We start from the raw sequence: 22819 nt of genomic DNA on the forward strand, positions 1-22819 counted from the left end.
GGGGGATCGGAGGGATTCAGCCTCGGGGGTCTCCACCAACCCCCCCCGGCAGCGGGGCCAGCCCCGAGTGCCGCTCACCTTTGTAGAAGGGCCGTCCCGAGAGCACATCGCCCCGGTTGGCAAAGCCGGGCCCGCGGGGACACAGCGCCTTGTACTCCCCGGAGCCCGGCCGGGGACACTCCTCGCAGTCCGAGCCCCAGGCCGAGCCCACCGAGCAGCAGCACATGTCCATGCGGAACTTGCCGGGCAGCGGCTCCGTGCACTCGTCCTCGTCCCAGCGCATGTAGCACTGCTCCAGCCGCACGTCTGCGGACAGCAGCGGCTCAGCCCCGCACCCCGCACCCGGCAAAGCCCGCACCCGGCACCCCGCACCCGGCAAAGCCCGCACCCGGCACCCCGCACCCGGCACCCGGCACCCGGCAAAGCCCGCACCCCGCACCCCGCACCCGGCACCCGGCACCCGGCACCCCGCACCCGGCGGGGCTGCGGGGAGCTCTCCAAGCAACCGGGAGCAGGAAAGGGTTTTTTCGGGAGGGATTCAGGGGCATGGACTGCTGGCAGCAGGACCAGAGGATGGACCCTCACAGAATCCCGGGGTTTATGTTGGGAAAGGTGTTTGAGATGATCGAGTCCAGCCCGTGAGCCAGCAGCACCGAGTGCCGCGTCCAGGCTGTGCCTAAACGCGGTGCTGCAAGAGCGGGTGGCCCCTGCAGAGGGCAGGGGTTTGGCACCGGGTGCCCAGGAGCTGTTTTAGGGCTGCTGGACCTTGTCTTTAACCCCGAAGGTTGTGTGGCCACCCCTGAAACCCACCCAGGAAGGACAATGGTGTTACTGGCTGGACTTGGGGACATGGAACTCCGCTTCAGCTGTGAGGTTTTGGGGGTCTTTCAGGTCTGACTCAATTCCCAAGAATTCCTGGTGGGGAGGGGGCAGCTGGGAGGGCAGGATCCGGGTAGAGGAGGTGTCCTTACCCACGCAGGTCCTGGCAGTGCCATCCAGGGTCAGCCCCTCGGGGCACTCGCAGCGGAAGGAGCCGGCCGAGTTCACGCAGCGCCCGTTGGGGCACACGCCCGGGAACACCTCGCACTCGTTCACATCTGGGGGCACAGGGGTGGGCAGGGTCGGGGTGACACCGGGACACGGCCAGCAGGGCCTGGAGGAGCCCAGAGCTGCCCACCAGGCTCTAAATGACAACTTATCCATGGAAACCGGGCACAAACGGAGCCAGGATCAGGATCAGGCACACAGACACACTCACAGACACACAGACACACTCACACACTCACACACTCACACACTCACACACACAGACACACTCACAGACACACTCACAGACACACAGACACACTCACAGACACACAGACACACACACACTCACACACTCACACACTCACACACACAGACACACTCACAGACACACTCACAGACACACTCACAGACACACTCACACACTCACACACACAGACACACTCACACACACAGACACACTCACAGACACACAGACACACTCACACACTCACACACACAGACACACTCACACACACAGACACACTCACAGACACACAGACACACTCACAGACACACAGACACACTCACACACTCACACACACAGACACACTCACACACACAGACACACTCACAGACACACAGACACACTCACAGACACACAGACACACACACACTCACACACTCACACACTCACACACTCACACACACAGACACACTCACAGACACACAGACACACTCACAGACACACAGACACACACACACTCACACACTCACACACACAGACACACAGACACACTCACAGACACACACACACACTCACACACTCACACACTCACACACACAGACACACTCACAGACACACAGACACACTCACACACTCACACACTCACACAGGACCAGAGAGTGGAGATCCCTCCCCAAGACTCGGAGAGCAACAAGGAGACGACGGCCACATTCCCCAGAAAAGCAGTTTTCCATCCCTGCAGCTCTTTACCTTCACAGGTGACCCCCTTCATGCGGGCGTACCCCCGGGGACAGGCGGTGTCTGCAAGGGACGGGGATGTCAGCAAGGAAACCCCTCCAGCTTTCCCACAGAATCCTGGAATCTCCGGCGCTGGGATCATCCAGTCCAACTCCTGACCCTCCACAACACCCCACCAACCCCACCCCGTCCCTGGGAGCGTCGTCAGTGCCCGAACACCCTCTGGGGATTTTTCCCCGTTCCCGATCTCCTCTCCATCCCCCGGCACAACTCCAGCATTTCCTGGGAATGCCGGAGCCAGCGGAGCCTCACCGATCTCGCAGCGCTCGCAGGGGCTGCCCCAGGCTGCCCCCAGGGTGGCACAGCACTCGGATTTCAGCGTGGCCCCGTTGATGTTCACCTCGCAGCGCCCGTCCTGGATGTTGAGCCAGCAGGTGCCCTTCATGCTGTCTGCAGGGACACAGCGGGGGCTCAGAGCCCTGGATCCCTGCCCTGGCACTCACTGATCCCTCGGGATGCGCGGCCAAGGCCGGTCCCACAAACCGGGCTGGTCCCCAGAACCCACCCGGTGCCACCCCTGCCGTGGGGACACCTCCCCTGACCCCAGGCTGCTCCCGCCCGGCCTCGGGCACTGCCAGGGATGCAGGGACAGCCACGGCTGCCCTGGGGAACCAACAGCCAGGAATTCCTGCCCAGGATCCCGCCTGGGGCTCGGGGTGCCCGGCCCTGGCAGGAGATGGAGCTCACCCACACAGATGGTGCCGCTGGGGTCCAGTTTGCTGCCCGGGGAGCACTCGCAGGCGAAGGAGCCGGCGTTGTTCCGGCACAGCCCGTTCACACACGGGTTGGACGTGCACTCGTTGATGTCTGGGGGGAGCAGGGACAGAGGGGACAGAGGTGACTGCGGGGAGTGACAGGGGACACGGCCTTGGGGGACACAAACTGGAGGAGGTGAGAGCGCAGAGAGTGAAGAGTGGTGGGTTTAAATTGTTTTTTAGATTGTTTTAAATATAATAATAAAATTTAAGACATGTTAAAGTATATTATACATAAATATATAAATATATATAAAGATATAAATATATATTTATATATAAATATATAAAGATATAAATATATATTTATATATAAATATATAAATATATAAAGATATAAATATATATTTATATATAAATATATAAATATATAAAGATATAAATATATAAATATATAAATATATAAATATAAATATATATAAATATAGTTATATATATATAAATATATAACTATATATGACTATATATAACTATATATAACTATTATAACTATATATAACTATATATAACTATATATAACTATATATAACTATATAAAATATATAAATATATAAAATACATAAATATATAAAATATAATATATAAAAATATATAAATATTAAAATATTAAAATATATTAAAATATATAAAATATATATAAATATATAAATATATATAAAGCATGTAATACAGAAATATCTTGTGATATAAGCATGTTATATAGAGAAGTCTAATAACAGTATTAAAAATGGAAGATTTAAAAAAATTATTTGGATTGAGGGTGGTTGGGGCACTTGGGTGCAACGTGCCAGTTCTCAAATATTTGAGGCCTCTGTGCCCAGGAAACCATTTCTGCCCCTCCAAATCACAGCCTTTCAATCAAATTCCCCAAGCCTTGCAATTTTGGTCAGGCCTCAAGCTCAAATGTTGTGGCCCTGGAGGAAATTGCTCTGGTTTCCAGGCTGAGATGTTTCGGGGTCAGGTGCTCACTGCTTTGAACCCGGTGTGAGACATCCCTGAAACCGTGGGGGAGCCGCCAGGTGCCCCAAGGTGCAGCGGCTGCAGCCCGGGAGGGAGCAGGGAGCTGCCCCGGGCAGGAGCTCTGCCCAGCCCCGGTACCTTCGCAGGTGTCGGTCTCGGTGCGGAACACGAAGCCCTTGGGGCAGGTGCAGGTGTAGCTGCCGGGGGTGTTCCTGCACAGCCCGTTGTCACACAGCAGCCGATTGACGCTGCACTCGTCCACATCTGGGGACAGACGCGGCAGCCGTGAGCTGCTTCGGGCTGGGAAGGGTTAACTGCCCCCACACCATCCCAGGAGGGACCCCCGATGGCTGATCCAGCCCCAGCCCCTGCACAGACCCCCAACAATCCCAGAGCGCTGTCCCAGCCGGGACCGTCCCTGGGGGAATTCAGTGCCCAGCACCCTCGGGGACAAGAACGTTCCCTGGGCTCCATCCCAAACCCCGGCACAGCTCCAGCCCTTCCCGGGTCCTGTCCCAGAGCAGAAAGCAGAGCTGCCCCTGCTCTTCCCTCTCCAGGAACTCATCGAGTCCCCCCTGCTCTCCTGGAGGCGCTGGACACCCGCAGGGAGCAGGGAACGAGTCCTGGTTTTCCTTTCCCCACTGGACTGTCCTGATCCCGACCCACGAGTGCTCCAGCTTCCTCCCTTCCCATTCTCCCCCCGGCTCAGCTGCTGGGGAGGGTTTGGACCGTGCTTGAGGGGATCAGGGGCTGCAGCAGCTCCTGGAGGTGCAGCCCCTGCATCCCCTGCATCCCCTGCATCCCCTGCATCCCCTGCATCCCCTGAGCCCCTGCATCCCCTGCAGCCCCTGCATCCCCTGCAGCCCCTGCATCCCCTGCATCCCCTGAGCCCCTGCATCCCCTGCAGCCCCTGCATCCCCTGAGCCCCTGCATCCCCTGCATCCCCTGAGCCCCTGCATCCCCTGCATCCCCTGAGCCCCTGCAGCCCCTGCAGCCCCTGCAGCCCCTGCATCCCCTGCATCCCCTGAGCCCCTGCATCCCCTGCATCCCCTGAGCCCCTGCATCCCCTGAGCCCCTGCATCCCCTGCATCCCCTGCATCCCCTGCAGCCCCTGCATCCCCTGCATCCCCTGCAGCCCCTGCATCCCCTGCAGCCCCTGAGCCCCTGCATCCCCTGCATCCCCTGCATCCCCTGCAGCCCCTGCATCCCCTGAGCCCCTGCATCCCCTGCAGCCCCTGCATCCCCTGCAGCCCCTGAGCCCCTGCATCCCCTGCAGCCCCTGCATCCCCTGCAGCCCCTGAGCCCCTGCATCCCCTGCAGCCCCTGCATCCCCTGCAGCCCCTGCATCCCCTGCATCCCCTGCATCCCCTGCAGCCCCAGATCCAGCCCCTGACTCACCCACGCAGTTCTTGCCCGTGGGGTCGGACTCGTAGCCCAGGTTGCAGATGCAGCGGTAGCTGCCCCGCAGGTTCTCACACATCCCGTTGGGGCAGATGTCGGGGTTCAGGGCGCACTCGTTGATGTCTGACAGGGAAAAGAGGCACATGGGATGGAGCCCAGCAAATGCAAAGACCAGACCTTCCACCTCCTGGTTCCTCACTGCAGGAATCGTGGAGTCCCGCAATGGTTTGGGTGGGAATTTGGCCTTGGAGCCCATCTCATTCCATTCCACCATTCCAGGCTGCCCCAAGCCCTGTCCAGCCTGGCCTTGGACACATCCAAGGGTGGGGCAGCCACAGCTTCTCCCTGTCCTGACCCAGCCCGGGGCTGTGAGCTCAGGAGGAGAGAGCTGGATGAGGGGCTGGGATGAGCCCAGTTTTATGCCAAGGGCTCTCAGGTCCTTGTGTGACATCCCAGATTCTTTATCCCAGTACCGAGCTCAGGCCTGTCGGTGATCCCTGGATTCAGCACTGAGTGACCCAGAGGTGGCAGCCGGGTGGGCACCGTCCCTCCCCTGCAGGAACATCCCTGATTTCACCCCAACAAGCCCCAGCCTCGCCCAGCCCGGCGCTGGCACCGCAGGCTCCCCGCAGAGCCAGGTGGCCACGGCTGCCCAGGCACTGCTGGCCTTCGTCCCCACGCTCCTGGAGCTCAGCTCCATCCAGGGAAACGCAGCCTGGAGAGCTCTGAGTGCAGCCCTGGCTCCAGGGATGGAATGACCAGAGCACGGCCTTGCTAGAGAGTCTCATCATTCCCGTGGGACGGCTCCAGGACACGGAGCCCTGGATGGGAGCCCGAGGAGCCACCGGGGCTTCGCCTCTGGCTCCTTCCCATCCGGGAGGCTTGGCACGGCCGTGCCTGCCTGGCTGCTCCCTGCTCTCCCTGCTGATCCAGGCGCTGCCCAGGGCTGCCACTGGCACCTCTCGGAGCTCAGAGCAGCCCGGTTTGTCACCTCCCTCTGCCCGGGACACCCCAAGGAGGAGCTGGAGAGCAGAGCAGGGAAAGAGCCAGCAGGGTCCCGCTGCTCATTCCCATCACAGCACGGAGCACAGCCCAGCCTCTGCTGGCACAGACCCATCCCTGCTCCAGGAAAAGCAGCTGAGGGTGCTGTGGGATGTGCCCGTGGAATCCTGCAGGTCCCTGAGGATCCCTGCACACCCCTGAGGAATACTGCAGGTCCCTGAGGAATCCTGACGGTCCCTGAGGAATCCTGCACACTCCTGAGGAATCCTGCACACCCCTGAGGAACCCTGCACACCCCTGAGGAATCCTGCACCCACCTCTGCCATCAGCCGTGATCCCGATGCCGCTGCTGCAGAGAGCCTGGAATTCCGCTGGGGACAGAGCACAGCAGAGCCATCAGCGTGGCAGGAACTGCCCACAGTGAGATTCACTGAGCTTAGTTTAATTCTAAAAGTTAAACTGAGGGTTTAATTCTCTGTTTGGCAGCTCTAGGTCTGTTTATGCTCACACAACACAATCACAGAACGAGCTGGGTTGGGAGGGACCCCGAGGACCACCCAGCCCTGCGCAGACATCCCAACAATCCCACCCTGTCCTCGGGAGCATTGTCCAAACTCTCCTCGAGCTCTCCCAGCCTTGCTGCTGTGACTTCGTTCATTTTAACGCTGATACTCCCAGTTCCAACATCCCAGCACCAGATTTGGGCGTCCACTCTCCATTTTCCGGCTGCCTGGCTCCCCTTTCCCCATTCCAGGTTCTCCAAGCTGCCCAACCCATCCCGGGACATCCCCGAGCACTTCCCGGGCAGCCAGGGATGGACTCACCGGAGTTCTTGGCCGGGCAGGGCTGGCAGGGCTCCCCGAAGCCGTGGTCGGGGTTGGCGCAGCAGCACTCGGATTTGGTGACGGCTCCGGGGAAGGGACGGGCGCAGGTGCCCTTTTTGATGCCCCCGTAGCAGGTGCTGCGCATGTGGGTGTCCACACACACCCGGCCGTCCACGCCGATCGCCAGCCCCCCCAGGCACTCGCAGCGGAACGAGCCCTCCGTGTTGATGCACCAGCCGTTCATGCAGATCCCGGGGGTCTCACACTCATCGATGTCTGGGCAAGGAACGGGAGTGGGGTGACCTCGGGGAGAGGGACACGCGGGGACAGGGGTGGGGCATGAGGAGAGGGGTGGGACACACGGGGAGAGGGGTGGGACACGCGGGGAGAGGGATGGGACACACGGGAAGAGGGGTGGGACACGCGGGGAGAGGGGTGGGACACGCGGGGAGAGGGGTGGGACACGCGGGGAGAGGGGTGGGACATGAGGAGAGGGATGGGACACACGGGGAGAGGGGTGGGACACAGAGAAGGAGTTGGGACATGAGGAGAGGGGACTGGGACATAGGGAGAGGATTGGGACACATGAACAGGGGTGCAGAAAACATGGGCAGGGGCTCAGGACATGCAGAGAGAGGCTCAGGACACACAGACGGGCTCAGGACACACAGACAGGGGCTCAGGACACACAGGGGCTCAGGACACACAGACAGGGGCTCAGGACACACAGGGGCTCAGGACACACAGACAGGGGCTCAGGACACACAGACAGGGGCTCAGGACATGAGAACCTTTCCCCTTTTTCCCATTCTCCCACAAAAGAACAATTTCTGGTGGCAGAGCAGGGGCTGCCAGGCTGCACCCCCGGATTTCTCAGCTCCCCTTGCCCCTGGGAGGGACCAGGAATGTGGGCAGGGATTGGGATTGGGACGAGCCCGGTGGGATTCACTCACCCACGCAGTAGCGCCCGTTGGGAGCCAGGACAAAGCCGGGTTTGCAGATGCACTTGAAGCTCCCATCCTCGTTGATGCACATCCCGTTGAGGCACATGTTGGTGGTGGCACACTCGTCGTGGTCTGGGGGCACAGACAGGACCCCAGAGCTGCAGCGAGGTCCTCCCGTGCCCCAACCCCCCCCGTGCCCCATCCCAAATTGTGCTGGTGGCAGCTGGGTCTCAAAGCAGGGGGGGAGAGGGGTGGGGGTGGGAGCTCCCAGAGCATCAGCTCCAAGCCAGGGTCACCTTTCCTGGTCAGAGCAGTCCTGCAGCACCTCCAGCCCCAGCCCTGCCCATCCCCTGCACCCCAAACCCCGCGGGAGCCCCCCGGACACACCGACCCAGTCCAGCCCTCTCCTTGGGGGATATCCCAGGTTACTGCCCCGGGAGGAGGCGATCCCAGCCCAGCCCCGAGCTGCTGGAGCCTCACCCACGCAGTTCTTGCCGTCGGGGGTGATCTCGAAGCCGGCGTTGCAGATGCACTGGAAGCTGCCGTCGGTGTTGACGCAGCGCCCGTTCCTGCACATCACCCCGTTCATGATGCACTCGTCGATGTCTGCAGGGAAATCACCCAGATGTGGGAGAGACAGGAGCACCCCACGTTAACATCCCTCCGTGAGAAACCCAGGCAGGCGTTCCCTCAGACACGGGAATTCATCCTCAAAAATCCCACTCGGAAAACCGGGATCTTCCCACATTGCCAGGCAATGGGGGAGCCTTTGGGAGCCACTTTGTCAGGAAGGGAGAAAATAAAAATTTCCAAGCTTGGGCACTGCCATGGAAATGGAAAAAGCCTTTGCTTGTTCCCATGGTGGGACATTCCCTTCCCTCCTTTTCGGCAGTCCCTCACCTGCAGCAGCCTCTTGGCAGAGCAGCCTTGGGGGAAATCCTGCATCCACACCAGAATCCCCCTGCTGTCAGACCGAGTCCTCCCAACAGAATTCTGCTCTTGGGGAGGACTCTGCAGGTCCCTTGATTGCCACCACAAAACTTGAAGGGAAGCCAAGGCAGAGGAAACTTCTCCTGGACGGATCCCATCCCACACCTGGGGACTCCTCACTGCATCTCACCCCCACAACACTTCTCTGGTTCCAGGGGCTCTGCTGACCCCTCTGCCACCCCCGCAGCCCCCCAAAAGCGGGGACAGCCCTTACCAATGCAGGCCTGCTTGGTGGGGGTGCTCTGGAAGCCCTCGTGGCACTTGCAGTGGTAGGAGCCCGGCGTGTTGACGCAGTCGCCGTGGACGCAGGGGCTGCTCGAGCACTCGTCCACATCTGCCAGGGGGGGAAAAGCCTCCCTGTGAGGGACCCTGAGGCACAGCAAAGGCCAGGAACGGGAAGAGCAGCCGGGGGAAGCTGTGGGAGCAGCCCCCACTCACCGATGCATTCCCCACGGACGTCCTGCTTGTAGCCCATGTTGCACTCGCAGCGGTAGCTGGACGGGGTGGGGATGCAGCGCCCGTTCAGGCACAGGTTGGTGAAGTGTTTGCAGATGTCGATGGTCTGGTTCAGCGTGGCCGTTCCTGGGGGCACAGGGAGGGTTGGGGAGCCCCTGGGGGGAGCCCAAGGTGGGGAGCAAAGCCAGGAGGGGAGGATGAGGTGGTGGTGATGGGAAAGCTCCTGCTTGGAGCATTTGGGAATCAGGGAGCTGGATCTGTGCGGGGGCTCAGCTCCTGCCACATCCCAGCTCTGCCCCGAGCCAGCACATCCAGGGATGTGCCATTCCAGGCGTGGGGAACACGTCCTGCTCCCAGAGCCGTTCGCGATCGGGACAAAGCCGGGAATTACCGATGCTGGAGCTCCCCGGGCCCATCCCGGGCAGCCCCGGGATCCCGCCCTGGCCGTTCGCCCCGTTCGGGCCGATGCCCCCGGGCCCGTTGAGTCCCGGCCCGACCCCGTTGGGCCCGAATACAGGAACTCCTGGGAAGTTCCCGGGGAAGCCTGGCACCACCGGGAGTCCCTCGATGCACAGCCTGCGGTACTCGTCTGGAACAAAACAGGGATTTTCCAGCAGCGAGCGGAGGGACGGGCAGGGAGCAAAGGCAGCGGGAATGGGAAATGGGAAATGGGAAATGGGAAATGGGAAATGGGAAATGATGGGAACGGGGCAGGGAGGGACGGAACACCCCTCACCCCACAGCACACGGCGGGGCACAGCTCGCCAGGGGTCTGGAGAGGATTTTTGTGTCCCTGCAGGCAGGGAAGGACACGGGAGGTGCCGGCGGCTCCGGGGGGAGGCGATGCACAGGGACGGGCTCCATCCCTCCGCTCCTCCTGCCGGGGCTCGCCCCAAGGTCCAGCTGTGCTGGGAGCCAGGGACAGCGAGCAGGAGCAGGACAGGGACCAGTGCTGGCCTCAGGTGTGGCCCAGGTAGGAGGAGCAGCCGGCCCAGGTGATGGGGCTGGGCTTTTCCCCAGGTGACACAGAGGGGACAAGAGGGAGTGGCCTCAAGCTGTGCCAGGGGAGGGTTAGGCTGGATATCAGGGAAAAAATTCCTCATGGAAATGGTGGCTTTGGCAAAGGAGCCAAACCCCGAAGGGGTTTTGAAGCCATGGGGATGTGGCACTTGGGGACGGGGTTTGGTGCTCTTGGGGAGCTCTCCCAGCCTTGTTTGACAGCACCCACAGGTTTAGGATGCTGGGTTTTGGGGTCCCGGGGTGTCACTGACCTGAGCCCCGCACGGGGCACATCTCGGGGGTCTGGCCGATGGCCCAGCAGCGCCCGGAGTCACAGCAGCACTGCATCCTGCTGGCCTGGCCCGGCACGTCCCCGGCACAGCGGCCACCCAGCAGAGCCGAGAAACACGTCCCCAGGCGCTGGTCTGGGGGGACAGGGACAGGGACAGGGGTGGGACAGGGACAGGGACAAGACACATGGTCACAATGTGCCACCACCACCCTCTCAGCCAGCTCCTGAGGGCCCATTCCCGGTGGAATCTCTCCCGGCCATCCCCTGTCCCAGTCTGACCCCCCTGACCCCAACCCTGGCCCTGCTGGGGGGTTTGTGGCTCCTGGCCAAGGCCCAGGGGACTGAGGGTCTCTCACATCCAGCAGGCTCCAGCTGGCACCGATCCCTCCAGGAAAACCTGGAATCTTCCCCTCGGTCATCTCCCACCTTGTTGTTTCTCAAGTCAATTAATGAGGGGGAAAGTCTCCCGGGATGTGGCTGCCACTTCCCGGGAATGTAATTGGAATTAATTGCCTGGGGCTGTTTGATCTGCGGGCTGTGGGTGCCCCTCTGCTCCCAGCACAGCTCGGGCACCCGCAGGGGATGCTGACCCCAGTTCAAACCAGCAGGTCCTTCCTCAGCACCCCCAGCCCTGCTCAGAGCTGCATTCCCAGGGAATTGCTCCTTTTGGGGAAGTTTAGCCACTGAAAACAGCAGCAGAGAGAAAGTCAGAGCTGGAGAAGGGGGATTTGAAAGCAGGGATTGAAAGCAAAAGTGGATCAGCTCCTAATCCTGAGGAAGGAGAGGAGAAGTGTGGGGTCCCAGTTTGCACAAAATCCCAGAAAAGCAGAAAATGCTGCAGGAGAGAGGGGAGGGGAAATTCCAGATGGGATTAGAGAGCTCAGAGGTGGGGACTGAGCCCAGAGGGCCCTGGGGGTGACAAGGTCAGGATGGCAGAGCAGGAGGGGGAGTGGGTCCTGCTCATCCTGAGGGGACAGGAGCCATCCTTGGGGGTCTGGCAGGGCCTGCACCCATCCCACGGGAATTGTCCTGATCCCAGGAGAAGCAGGGGAGATTATCCAGCACAGCTGATCCCACAGAACTGGGCTGGTGGGAGATGTCCTGGGCACACCCTGAGACCCCTCCCGACCCATTCCATGGTTCCAGGAGCCTCACGTTTCCTTTTTCCTCTTGCTGAGCCCAAAGTGGATCAAACAAGGGCCCCTCAGGCAGGCCAAGGCCTCGGTGAGACCCTCCCAGCCCTCCCTGAGCCCAGGGCTCAGCAGGACCCAGGACTGGAAGCTCTGACTCTGCCCGAGGAGAGGCACAACCCAAATCCTTCCGAGCTTCGCTGCGCTCTCAGGGTAAAATCTGGGAAAGGCCAGAGCAGGAGCGCTGAGTCTCAGGAGGGAGGGCAGGAACACCGTGTGCTCGTCTGGGAATGCACCAAAAGGCCATTTTTCTTCAGTAGAAAATGGTTCTTTTAAGCTGCTCTGGAAGAGGAACCCTTTGTACCAAGGGAAATGCAGGGAGCCCCCAGCACAAGGAGTGAACGAGGCTCTGGTGGCCCAGGGTGGGACCGGGCTCTGGTGGCCAGCCCAGGTGCCTGAACGGCTCCAGAATGTTCCTCTGGGCCGGGATGGGGTTTTCTCCTGCTGGGGTTTTGCTGGGGCAGGCGCTGGGAGCAGCTCCTGGCCCTGGGGATGGGCTCCAGCTCGGGGTGCTGCTGCTCCAGATGTAAAAACTACGGGAGATGGTTGTGGTAAAAAAGGTGTAGGGAGGGAGGGGAATGAGCAGCTGCCTTCTCCTGAGGCACTGAGGTCACCTCCAGGGTGACAATCTCCCCTCTCCTGACGCTGGCCATGCTTTGAAAGTGCCCACATTATTTATCCATCCTCCGTTTCCCCAACTGCTCCCTCGCTTTATTCCATGGGATGTAAACCTGGAACCCCAAACTCCCCAAACGAGCCCCGAGGTCCCCTCGAGCAGAGCTGGGGGAATTTGGGTGCCAGGGCAGCCCCACCCCAGCAGGAGCTGTGGGTTTTGCCAAAACAAACCCAGCCTGTCCCAAAAAGGGAGCTCAGGGAAAGGCTGGAGCACCCCGAGCCAGTTCAGGTGGAGTCTGAGTCCACTGCAGCTAAATCAGCTCAGGACTATTTTTAAATCTGAGCTTTCTAATTTTATTTATTTTCATTTCTTGAAGTTCTTGGTTTCAAGGAAAGCGGGGAATGTCCACATGACTCATCCCAGAGCTGTCACACCCCTCTGGGCTCATGGCAGGGGCTGGGAAACAGCAGGAAAAAATTCCATTCCCATTAAAATCTATCAGTTTCCCAAACAAGAGGACTCAGGCTTTACTTTTTACTCACACTTCACAACGTTTTTTTCCTCCTGGAACTAAAACATTTAATCCTGCTCCAGGATCCGTGGCTAGAAAAGAATTTGGAGCTGATTTTTTCTCTTTTCTTTTTTTTCTGTATTCGTTTCCACAGAAAGCTGCACCTGACACTTTGCATTGCACCACCAATCTCTGCCTGCGCTGTAAGAATTCCTCTTCCCAAACCTCCCCATCCTCATCTTCCTGGAGGCAAACGGATTCTCAGAGCAAATTCACAGCCCAAATTCTGGAGAGGGAGGAAGAGCACGAGACTGGGAGCAGGATGGAGCAAAACAGAACATTTCTCCCGGTATCCACCCCCAGGTGCCTCTGTGGACGTTCCCAGCCCCGCTCCGGCCCCGGATCCCGTTTTTCCCTCACCGAGGCAGCGGGAGCCGTCGGGGCTGCTGGCGAAGCCGCGGGGGCAGGAGCACACGTAGCTGCCCACGGTGTTGGTGCAGTCGCCGCCGTCGCACACGCCGGGGATGGCCCCGCACTCGTCCACGTCTGCAAGGCACAGAACCGGGCTGGGAGGGTGCCAAAGGTCCCCTTCCCCACCAAACCCGGGCACACAGCACCAGCTGAGCCCAAACCTCCCCTTCCCCACCCAAACCCGGGCACACAGCACCAGCTGAGCCCAAACATCCCCTTCCCCACCAAACCCGGGCACACAGCACCAGCTGAGCCCAAACCTCCCCTTCCCCATCCAAACCCGGGCACACAGCACCAGCTGAGTGCCAAACGTCCCCACCAAACCCGGGCACACAGCACCAGCTGAGCCCAAACATCCCCTTCCCACCCAAACCCAGGCACACAGCACCAGCTGAGCCCGAATTTCCCCTTCCCCACCAAACCCGGGCACACAGCACCAGCTGAGTGCCAAACGTCCCCACCAAACCTGAGCACACAGCACCAGCTGAGCCCAAACATCCCCTTCCCACCCAAACCCGGGCACACAGCACCAGCTGAGTGCCAAACGTCCCCTTCCCCACCAAACCCGGGCACACAGCACCAGCTGAGTGCCAAATGTCCCCTTCCCCACCAAACCCGGGCACACAGCACCAGCCGGGGCTGTGGGCGGTCAGGGGGTGCTGGAGGCCAGGAAAGGTCTCCCAAACTCGCCCAGAGGGGTTTGTGGGGGCTCTGCTTCTCTCCACGGCTCCTGCCAGGGGAGGTTTGGGCTGGACACCCAAGGAAAGTGCTGGAATGGAGTCCAGCACATCCCTGGATGTGTTTAAAGAAAGTCTGGATGTGGCACTCGGTGCCGTGGCCTAGCTGAGGTGTTTGGGCTGGGCTGGACTCGGTGGGCTGGGAGGTCTCTTCCATTCTGTGAATTCTGTGGATCTGTGAAGAAATCCTTCCCAGAGAGAGGGACTGGACACTGGAAAGGGAGGTCTGGAGGTGTCCAAGGAAAGCCCAGGTGTGGCTCTCAGTGCCATGGGGGTGGTGGCTCATGGCCTGGACTTGCAGGTCCCTGTGGGCCCCTCCCAGCCCAGGATATTCCACAATTCCATTCTGGGATTCTATTCCAGTCAAGAGGGGAAGACAAATTCCTGCTTGGCTCTTTAGGACTCTGGGATTCTGCCCCCTGAGGTGTCCCCCGCGCCCCCGGTGCTGCTCTGGCTCTTTGATGCTCCGAGTCCCTCAGTCAGAAAAGCCTGAGAGCTGCCAGGGCAGAGAGCAGAGCACAGAAAACACCAGAAAATGCCTCCCCCACCCGGGCCCCTGCAGCCAAAAGGAGATTTTATCAGCCAGGCTGCCCTGTCATTCCATCCCTGCCCTGCCCTCCAAGCCCCGGAGCTCTGGAAGGAAAAGAGCTTTAGGAAGGCAAAGTCACTCCATTGGGGAAAAAAACCAGAACCACCCAAAAACTTGGAGTGGTTCTGGGGAGGACCCGAGCCCTGCTGGCTGATCTGTGCCTCTGACACCCCTCACTCAGCCCCAGGCAGCACCAGGGGCAGCAGGGAATCCCATTCCCATGGAAAACCAGGGAATCCCATCCCCATGGAAAACCAGGGAATCCCATTCCCATGGAAAACCAGGGAATCCCATCCCCATGGAAAACCAGGGAATCCCATCCCCATGGAAAACCAGGGAATCCCATTCCCATGGAAAACCAGGGAATCCCATTCCCATGGAAAACCAGGGAATCCAAGAGCTCTTTCCCCCACCCCCTGTGAAAATCCCAGCTCTGGGGAGCAGGAAAAGAGCCCGTTCCTCCAGGACTCCACATCCTGTGCCTCAGGAACCTGAGCCCTGGGCTTTGTTGTCCTTTCAGTTCTTCCCCACCGCATTTTCCTTCTCAGTTTTCCCTCTGTGAGCGTCCCGTGGTGGTTTGGAGCCGCTCAGGCAGAGCTGCCCCAGTGGGACGGGTTCATTCCCCTCTCATTAACACCCAGCGCCGGGGAGGGAACCCTGCCAGCCCCAGCCTGGCTCCTTCCCGACTTTTCCAGCCTTCTGTTCAGAATTAAAGCAGGATCCTGTGCTCTGCTGCTCAGACAATGGCAGGATTCAAGGCAAACGTTGATTTTGGAGCCGGGCTGGGGCTGGAATTGGCCTCGTCCTTAAGGCTGAAAAGGCTGGAAAAGCCAAAGGCAGCAGAGCCTCTGGAAGAGCCGGAGCTGCAGAGCTGTGGGAACCCCAACCTCCCCATGTGCTAAAAACCCTGGATTTGATGGAGAAAACACCCCCAGGAGCCGTGCCTTGGGGTCCCTCGGTGCAGCACCGGGGACTCGCTGCCCTCCCCTCCCAGAAAGGAACCACAGAGGGGGGAATGGAACCTCCAAACCACCCAAATCCAGGGAAATGAGCTCGGGATGGAGCCAAACAATCAGCTCTTCAGAGGGGTTTTGTGAGGAAATGGAAAGAAAGTGGTTGTGGGGTTCCATCTGCCCGTGGAAAACTCTGGGAAGCTCCCTCTGGTGCAGGAACATCAGGAAATTCAGGATTTTGTGCCCTGGTGATAAAAGCCTGGCCTGTGGGGAGCTCCTCACATCTAAAGGGGTGAGGAAAAAGGTGAGATTTGGAATCCCAGGATTTGTTCCCTTTGGCAGAATGTCCTGGAGAGGCCAAAAATGGGCAAATCCTGGCTGAGGCTGCTGCACACAGCTTGTCTGGAGCCTTCCACTCCCTTTCCTGGTGTCTCTCCACGGGGTTTTGTTATCTCTTATCACCCCGGATGGGTTTTGGAAGCAGGACACATTCCTTTGGGAAGCATCCTGGAGGAGGCACTGGCATTACCTCACTGATAGCAGAGCTTGGCCTTTGTCCTGCAGCTCAGGAAGGGCTGTTAAAAAGTGAAATTCTTGGCATAGAAACCCTGGAATTATGGCAGGAAAAGCTTTGTCCAGCCAGTGGTTCCCCCTTAACTCCACACCACGGAATTGTTCCCTTCGGTGTCATTTTTCCGGTCGCTTCCAGGAGAATTTAAAAATGCCACAGCCCTTCCCCTTCGCTGTGATTTATGGATCCAGGTCTCTGGAGCAGCAGGATGTGTCCGAGTTCAGCTTTGATGTTCCCTCTCTCCACTTTGCACCAGGAATTTTCTTGTGTCCTCAACAATTTTCCTCCCGCCGCGTTAAGAGCTCAGCTGGATCCAAACCTTCCCTTCTCCCCAGGCTCTCATTCCCTTAAAACCTCAGCAGATCCTGCTTTTTTTCCTTTCTTCCGCCACAATCCAGGCGTGGGATCGCTTGATTCATCCCTAACCTGGCTGTTCCTGCCCTCTTTCTTCATCTTTTTGCACAATATAAACCAAATTTTCGGTGCTTCCCAAGCCGACCTCTCCCGAGTTTTTTTGGGAGCAGCCCGACCCCTCCCCTCCCGAAATCCAATCCCTGTTCCTATTCCTGCTCGGATCCCTCCCAGGGGAGCAGCGCCAGGAATCCTCATCCTCCCTGGAGCTCTTTGGGATAAAATGGACAATGGAATGACAGGAGAACCCTCTGCAAGTGTCCCATCCATCCGGGATGAGCCGGAGCCTGGAGGAGGCTCCGCTGCAAATCCAGGCTGGAGATTCCCGGAGAGGAAAAGGATTCGAGAATCCATCCCGGGAATATCCAGCTGCCTCCGGGACATCGCGGCCTCCGATATCAGCCGGGAATATCTGGAGATGGAAAAGCGCCTTCATCCTCCGGGGACGCAATTCCAGGTGTTGGGAGATAAGGATTGTGCCGGGAGATAGATAAGGATTGTGCCGGGAGATAAGGATTGTGCCGGGAGATAGATAAGGATTGTGCCGGGAGATAGATAAGGATTGTGCCGGGAGATAAGGATTGTGCCGGGAGATAGATAAGGATTGTGCCGGGAGATAAGGATTGTGCCGGGAGATAAGGATTGTGCCGGGAGATAAGGAAGGCACCGCTCTGCTCGCACCAGGGACCGGCGTTAATGAGGGGACGGCGTTAATGAGGGGACATCGCAAATCAGCTCTGACCTCCGGCTCCAGCGCATTCCCACCGGGAATCCCCCAGCACAAACCAGGAGAACCTCCCAGAGAGGTTCAAAGAGGTTTTAATATTCCCTGGATGCCCGGCTTGGATGGGGAATGTGAAAATGAGAGGGAAGCAGAGCATTCCCTCCTTTGCCCAGCTGGAAAATGAACCCAAAACTCAAAGGAGGAATCCTGGGATTCGGAGCCTGGAGCACACCTGGATAACAAATCCGTCCTCTGGCTGTGCTCTGATCAAAGCCCTGGGCTCAGCGAGGAGAGCACTCGGGGCAAGGCAGAGATTTTGGCAGTTCCAGCAGGAATGTGAAGCTCAGGAATTTGATGCTCCATCTGCTGGACCAGATTCCTGATGGATCAAAGGCTGCAGGAAACTCGGAGGTTTTCAGGGAACTCGGGGCCCAAATCTTCTCGTGTCCCTGAAGCGGGAGGGGAACCCTCTCGATTCCCCCGTCCACAACATTTCAGGGAATCCCAAAGGTGATTCCACTGGGACCTGCAGGTGACACAGCTGGGGCAGGAGCCCTCAGAGCCCGTCCCTTTGGAGCATCCCTGCTGTTTGTGCCGTTCCCAGATCCAAAGGGAAGCTTCCTGTGCTGGTGGTGATCCCAGGGATGGAGCAGCTCCTGGGAATGCCGGAGTTGTCCCTTTTTGTGGGCAGGACAGGGAAGGGGAGCTGTTTGTGGCCAGGCACTGGGGGAAGTGGGAGGCCCCTCACATCTGGAGGACAGATCCAGACAATGGATTTGGTTTAATCCCGGGATGGAGGAGATTCCAGCTCAACTGGTTTCAGATGTGCTCTGCTCCCCAGCCGGCGTGGGAGAGGCAGGAGCAGCTTCCTGCTGCCCCTGCTCCCACCTTGGCCAGGCAAATTCCTGGAATGTCATTGGATTTGGGGAGCTGCTCCTTCACCTGACACAAAAGAAGGGCTGGTTTGGATTCTCCTGCTTTCCTCGGGTGTCGGAGCTCTGCAGGAATTCTGTCAGGGTTTTAGGGAAAGTCTCCTGGCATGCTCAGACACATCAGGAAGATGCTCAGACACAGATGTTTCCTGGAGGTGAAGGAATGTCCATCCCCCAGCAGGGATTGACCTCCTGGATCTCTTTGGGAAAGATTTCCTGAGGGGCTGAAGCCAGGGCACAGAATCCTGGAATGGTCTGGGTTGGAAGGACCTTAAAGATCATCTCATCCCACCTCGCCCTATCCCGATTCCAGAGGCTTCCAGAGGCAGGCAGAGCTCTCCCTGAGCTCCCACAGCCAGCCTGATTTCCCATTTCACGCTGATTAAATCTTCACAGCCCTAATGAAGAGCCTCAGAATGAAAAGTTGTTGAGATTTCAAGGCTTGATTGGACTCAGAACCCGGCAGAGCTTTGGAGGCAGCGCTGAGCTGAGCCTGGCTAAAGCCTTCCAGAGGCTCCTCCTGTGCCATCAGCCTGTGTTCCCATTAAAATATCCTTAAAAAAAACCCTCTGGGAACAAACCAAACCATTTCCTCCTGGTCTGAGGGAAGATCAGGAGATCAGGCAAGGCCTACCCCTCATTTCCTGGCCTTGGCCTCTGGGATGTGGATTAAAAACCCCTTTGGCAGGGCTGGCTGGGAAACGGGATCCAGCCTGGAATGGGAGCTCTCTCCCAACTCTGCCGTGGAAAAACCCAGGCTTTAAACACTCCTGGGACACTGGGAAGTGGAGAATCCTGGCAAACCCAGGCGTGGAGCCTCCCTTACCTTCACACCTGTGGCTGGTCTCGCTCTGCTTGTGCCCAGCAGGGCACTTGCACTCGTAGGATCCCACGGTGTTGATGCAGTTCCCACCTTGGCAGAGGCCAGGGATGGCCTGGCACTCGTCCACATCTGCGGGAGGAGGAGCAGGGACGTGAGGGAACAGCAGCCATGGATCCACGGATTCTCCTGTGCCCCGAGGAGCTGGATCACGTCCCAGAGGGAATCTCCCCGCAGATTGCACCAGGGATAAGGACAGGGAACGGACAGGGGTGAACTCCTGGCTCGAGCAAGAGGGAGATAAAAGCATGGGAATGCTTCCCAAAGGATGTGTCCCGACACCTGGACACCCTGTGGGGTGGAGGAGCTCGCCCAGAGCCGAGTGTGGCCAGAATCTCTGGGATAAAATGGTGTTGGGAGATCCCAGGGGACACCCTGGGTCCCTGGAGATGCTCCGTGACCCACGGGGGGATTGGGCAGAGCTCCACAGAGAGTTCTGTGCTCTGGGGCTTTTCCTCTCTGTATTCCCTGGTTTAATTAGATTAGATTAGAGCTCTAGACTGGAGCTCTGTTTTGGGGCTCTGCTCTCAGTGTCCTCTGCTTTGGGGCTGTTTTGGGGCTCTGCTTTGGGGCTCTGCTCTCAGAATTCCCTCCCTGGGGGCTGGTTTAGGCTCCTGTTCCAGGCTCTGCTCTCAGAATTCCTTATTTTGGGGCTGGTTTAGGCTCCTGCTCTCCTCACTCTCTATTTTGGCGCTCTGCTCTCAGAATTCCCTACTCTGGGGCTGTTTTCCAGGCTCTGCTCTCAGAATTCCCTCCCTGGGGCTGTTTTCCAGGCTCTGCTCTCAGAATTCCCTCCCTGGGGCTGTTTCAGGCTGTTGTTCCAGGCTCTGCTCTCAGAATTCCCTCCCTGGGGCTGTTTTCCAGGCTCTGCTGTCAGAATTCCCCCCGGGGGCTGTGGGTCCCGGTGCTGACCCTGGCAGGCTCCGCTGCGGATGTTGGGGATGAAGCCGCGGCGGCAGGGGTGCGGCTGGCCCGGGCACATCTCGCAGGGGTGGCCCCAGGCGCGGCCGATGGTGGCACAGCACATGGTCTTGGTGCACACGATGCCGCTCAGCTGGCCCTGGCACATCTGGTTGTTCACCTGGCTGAAGCAGGGCCCGGTGCGGTAATCTGGGGAGGAAAGGAATGAATCCCTGGGTTAGATCCCGCCTGGGAATCCCGGGATTTCTGCGCTCAGCTCCGGGGGGGAAACTGCCACGGAGGCGGTGCTGGCCCTAAAAGGAGCTGGAAATCAAAAGTCAGGCAAAGAGGCAATTCCAGGGCTGCAACCGCGCCTGTTCTGGCAATTCCAGGGGTGAGAAAAGCAATCGAATTCCACTTCAGTTACAAAGATCCCTGGAAGTGCCCAAGGCCGGGCTGGACGGAGCTTGGAGCACCCTGGGATAGTGGAAGGTGCCCAAAGCAGGAGGTGGAATTCCATTATTTTTATGTTCCCTTCCCATCCCAAACCAGTCTGGGATTCTGGGATTCTCTCTCATGATTCATTTCTTCACTTTAACTCCCAAACATCTCCTGGCAACTTCAACTTTAAACCCCAGACTGCAGGAACACCCAGCAGGTTTCCCATTCCCAATTAGGATCCTCCCATCCCTTAAACCCCAAGGATTTTAACCCAATTTTTGCGGGGTTTTGCCCCCAGGAATGTGGGTTTGCCACTGCCTGGACCCTTGATGAGGGATTTTGGCACAGCAGGAATCCAGCAGGAAGCAAAATCCTTCCGTGGGATTTTTCCTTCAGCTGGGCAGAGGTGGTGGCACAGAAGTGTTTGATCTGTGGCTGGGAATAAAAAAAAAACAAACCCAAAGCTTGGAGCACGTCCTGGTCAGCCCAGAAAATTCCCCCTGAAGTGTGTGAGCAGTCAGGTGTTGGTCAGGCAGCCAGAGCCCGGCTGAGACGGCTCCAGGAATTTCCAGGATGGAATTAGGCAGTAATTAGGAACCGCCATGACCCCAATTCCCTGCTCCCGGATTAACCCCCAGACATCCCTGCAGGGAAAGATTTGGGTTTGATGTGTGGAGGGGGGTGAGAGCCCCAGGTAACCCTGTCCCAAAATCCGTGGAAAACACCCAGGAAATTCTCCTGTCTGGGAAAGAATCAATTAGCGAAGAATTCCTCGTTTCCAGCTTAGTGCTCCCTCTGATTTGTGCTCTGGAGCAGTTGGAACTTGAGAATGAAAGCTGAGACAATTGGGCTGTGGATGTGCTCGAGAGGAGAAGGATTTGAGAGGGGAAAAGGGAATGGTTTGGATGTTGTGTTGGTGTGAAGGTGATGGCACCTCCCAAAAAAAGCCTTTTTATTTTTTGGGAATCCGACCAGAACCACGGGGAGTTACCAAACAATGATCCTTCTTTTGCTGCCCCAATTTTACAAGTCCCCAGACCAGTGGCCGATGTCACTGCAGGGTGGACCCCAAAAAAACTCAGATTCATAAATGAAAAGCCCCAAACCGATGCTCTGAGAGAGAAAAGTGGCTGAACCTGCACCTCCCACCTCATCTCCTACCTCATCTCCCCCAGGCACTGCAGGAATTCCTGGAGAGGGATAATGAATGCGGGATTGTGAGGAGAACACCCCCTTTTAAGCCCATAATTGCCCAAAATAACTTTTCCTATGCAGATGACTCCTCTGGAGGGAAGGAAGCCAAGGAAATCGCAGTCTGGAGAGCCCTGGCTGCCTCCCAGCCCCAGCTGGTGCTAATTTTAATGGGCAAATGATTAAATTTTTAATGAGGCACCAATGAAATTTTATGAAGGAAATCAGGATGCTTAGGAGATGTCTGAAGCCTTTCCCAGTCCCTGCATGGGATCCGTGTTCCAGGAATCCTGCTGCAGGTAGCTGGCCTTCAGGAGTTGGGTTTTTCCTTGGAAAAGCCCAGGGAAAGCTGGGATTTGCTGTTCCCTCTTCCCAGATCCCTGAGCCTGACAAAAGCAGAGCCCAGAGTGGGACAGGGAGCAGCTCCGGGTGAAGTTCCCGTTGAGGGAGTGCAAGAAATCCTGAATTTGGGGGGATTTAGGGAACCCCCTGAGCTCTGAATCCCTGACAATTCCAATGACAATTCCCATCAAAGGACAGCAAGAAATCCTGGATCAGGGGGGATTCTGGGGAGAGGGTTTGATCAGGAACTTCTGAAAATATTCCCAAGAAAAAAGGATTTGCTGTACATCCACGGAGTCAGGACGGTGTCCCTGAGTCAAATCCAGTGGGAATTCAGATCCCTGGAGATGGAAAAGTGGGATAATTCCAGGATTTTCTGTGTTGCCTCAAGGACAGCCAGATCCAGAGTGCAGCACAAGGGAAGAGGGAGGGAATGAGGAGCTTCTCTCTTCTCCCACCCTCTGGAATCCCCTCCCGGGACAGGGCTGAATTCCTGCTCTGCAAACCAAACAAACAGAGCTGAGGAAGAGGAGCTTTTTCCTCTGCCAAACTCCAATTCCCTCTCACAATAAACAATGGAGGCTTTTCCTTAAACCCTGCAGGACAAGAGTGGCCTGTGGATCATCCCCAGGGAGCTCCGGGCCGGGGCCACAAATCCCGGGATGGGGCAGGAGCCCATGGCTGGGA

At 57.9% G+C, this 22819-nt stretch overlaps 1 protein-coding gene across 1 annotated transcript in view; it reads right to left on the bottom strand.

Annotated features, from left to right (window-relative positions):
* LOC102101559 (fibrillin-2) overlaps positions 1 to 22819 on the bottom strand; it is a 65261-nt gene that overhangs the window by 23262 nt on the left and 19180 nt on the right. Inside the window, exons 6-23 of the mRNA XM_005531629.3 lie at positions 20171 to 20368; positions 19205 to 19330; positions 13411 to 13536; positions 10654 to 10806; positions 9774 to 9971; positions 9365 to 9508; positions 9141 to 9260; positions 8417 to 8542; positions 7946 to 8068; positions 6993 to 7268; positions 6486 to 6539; positions 5164 to 5289; positions 3904 to 4029; positions 2738 to 2857; positions 2303 to 2440; positions 2003 to 2053; positions 972 to 1097; positions 79 to 306 (exon numbers count right to left, since the gene is read on the bottom strand). Of these exons, the coding sequence (XP_005531686.3) occupies positions 79 to 306; positions 972 to 1097; positions 2003 to 2053; positions 2303 to 2440; positions 2738 to 2857; positions 3904 to 4029; positions 5164 to 5289; positions 6486 to 6539; positions 6993 to 7268; positions 7946 to 8068; positions 8417 to 8542; positions 9141 to 9260; positions 9365 to 9508; positions 9774 to 9971; positions 10654 to 10806; positions 13411 to 13536; positions 19205 to 19330; positions 20171 to 20368 (2559 nt within the window). The remainder of the gene's footprint in view (positions 1 to 78; positions 307 to 971; positions 1098 to 2002; positions 2054 to 2302; positions 2441 to 2737; positions 2858 to 3903; positions 4030 to 5163; positions 5290 to 6485; positions 6540 to 6992; positions 7269 to 7945; positions 8069 to 8416; positions 8543 to 9140; positions 9261 to 9364; positions 9509 to 9773; positions 9972 to 10653; positions 10807 to 13410; positions 13537 to 19204; positions 19331 to 20170; positions 20369 to 22819) is intronic.

This window comes from Pseudopodoces humilis, chromosome 28, assembly GCF_049639895.1.
Source record: "Pseudopodoces humilis isolate 2021_Gansu_Grassland_sample_001 chromosome 28, ASM4963989v1, whole genome shotgun sequence".
Classification (NCBI taxonomy): domain Eukaryota; kingdom Metazoa; phylum Chordata; class Aves; order Passeriformes; family Paridae; genus Pseudopodoces; species Pseudopodoces humilis.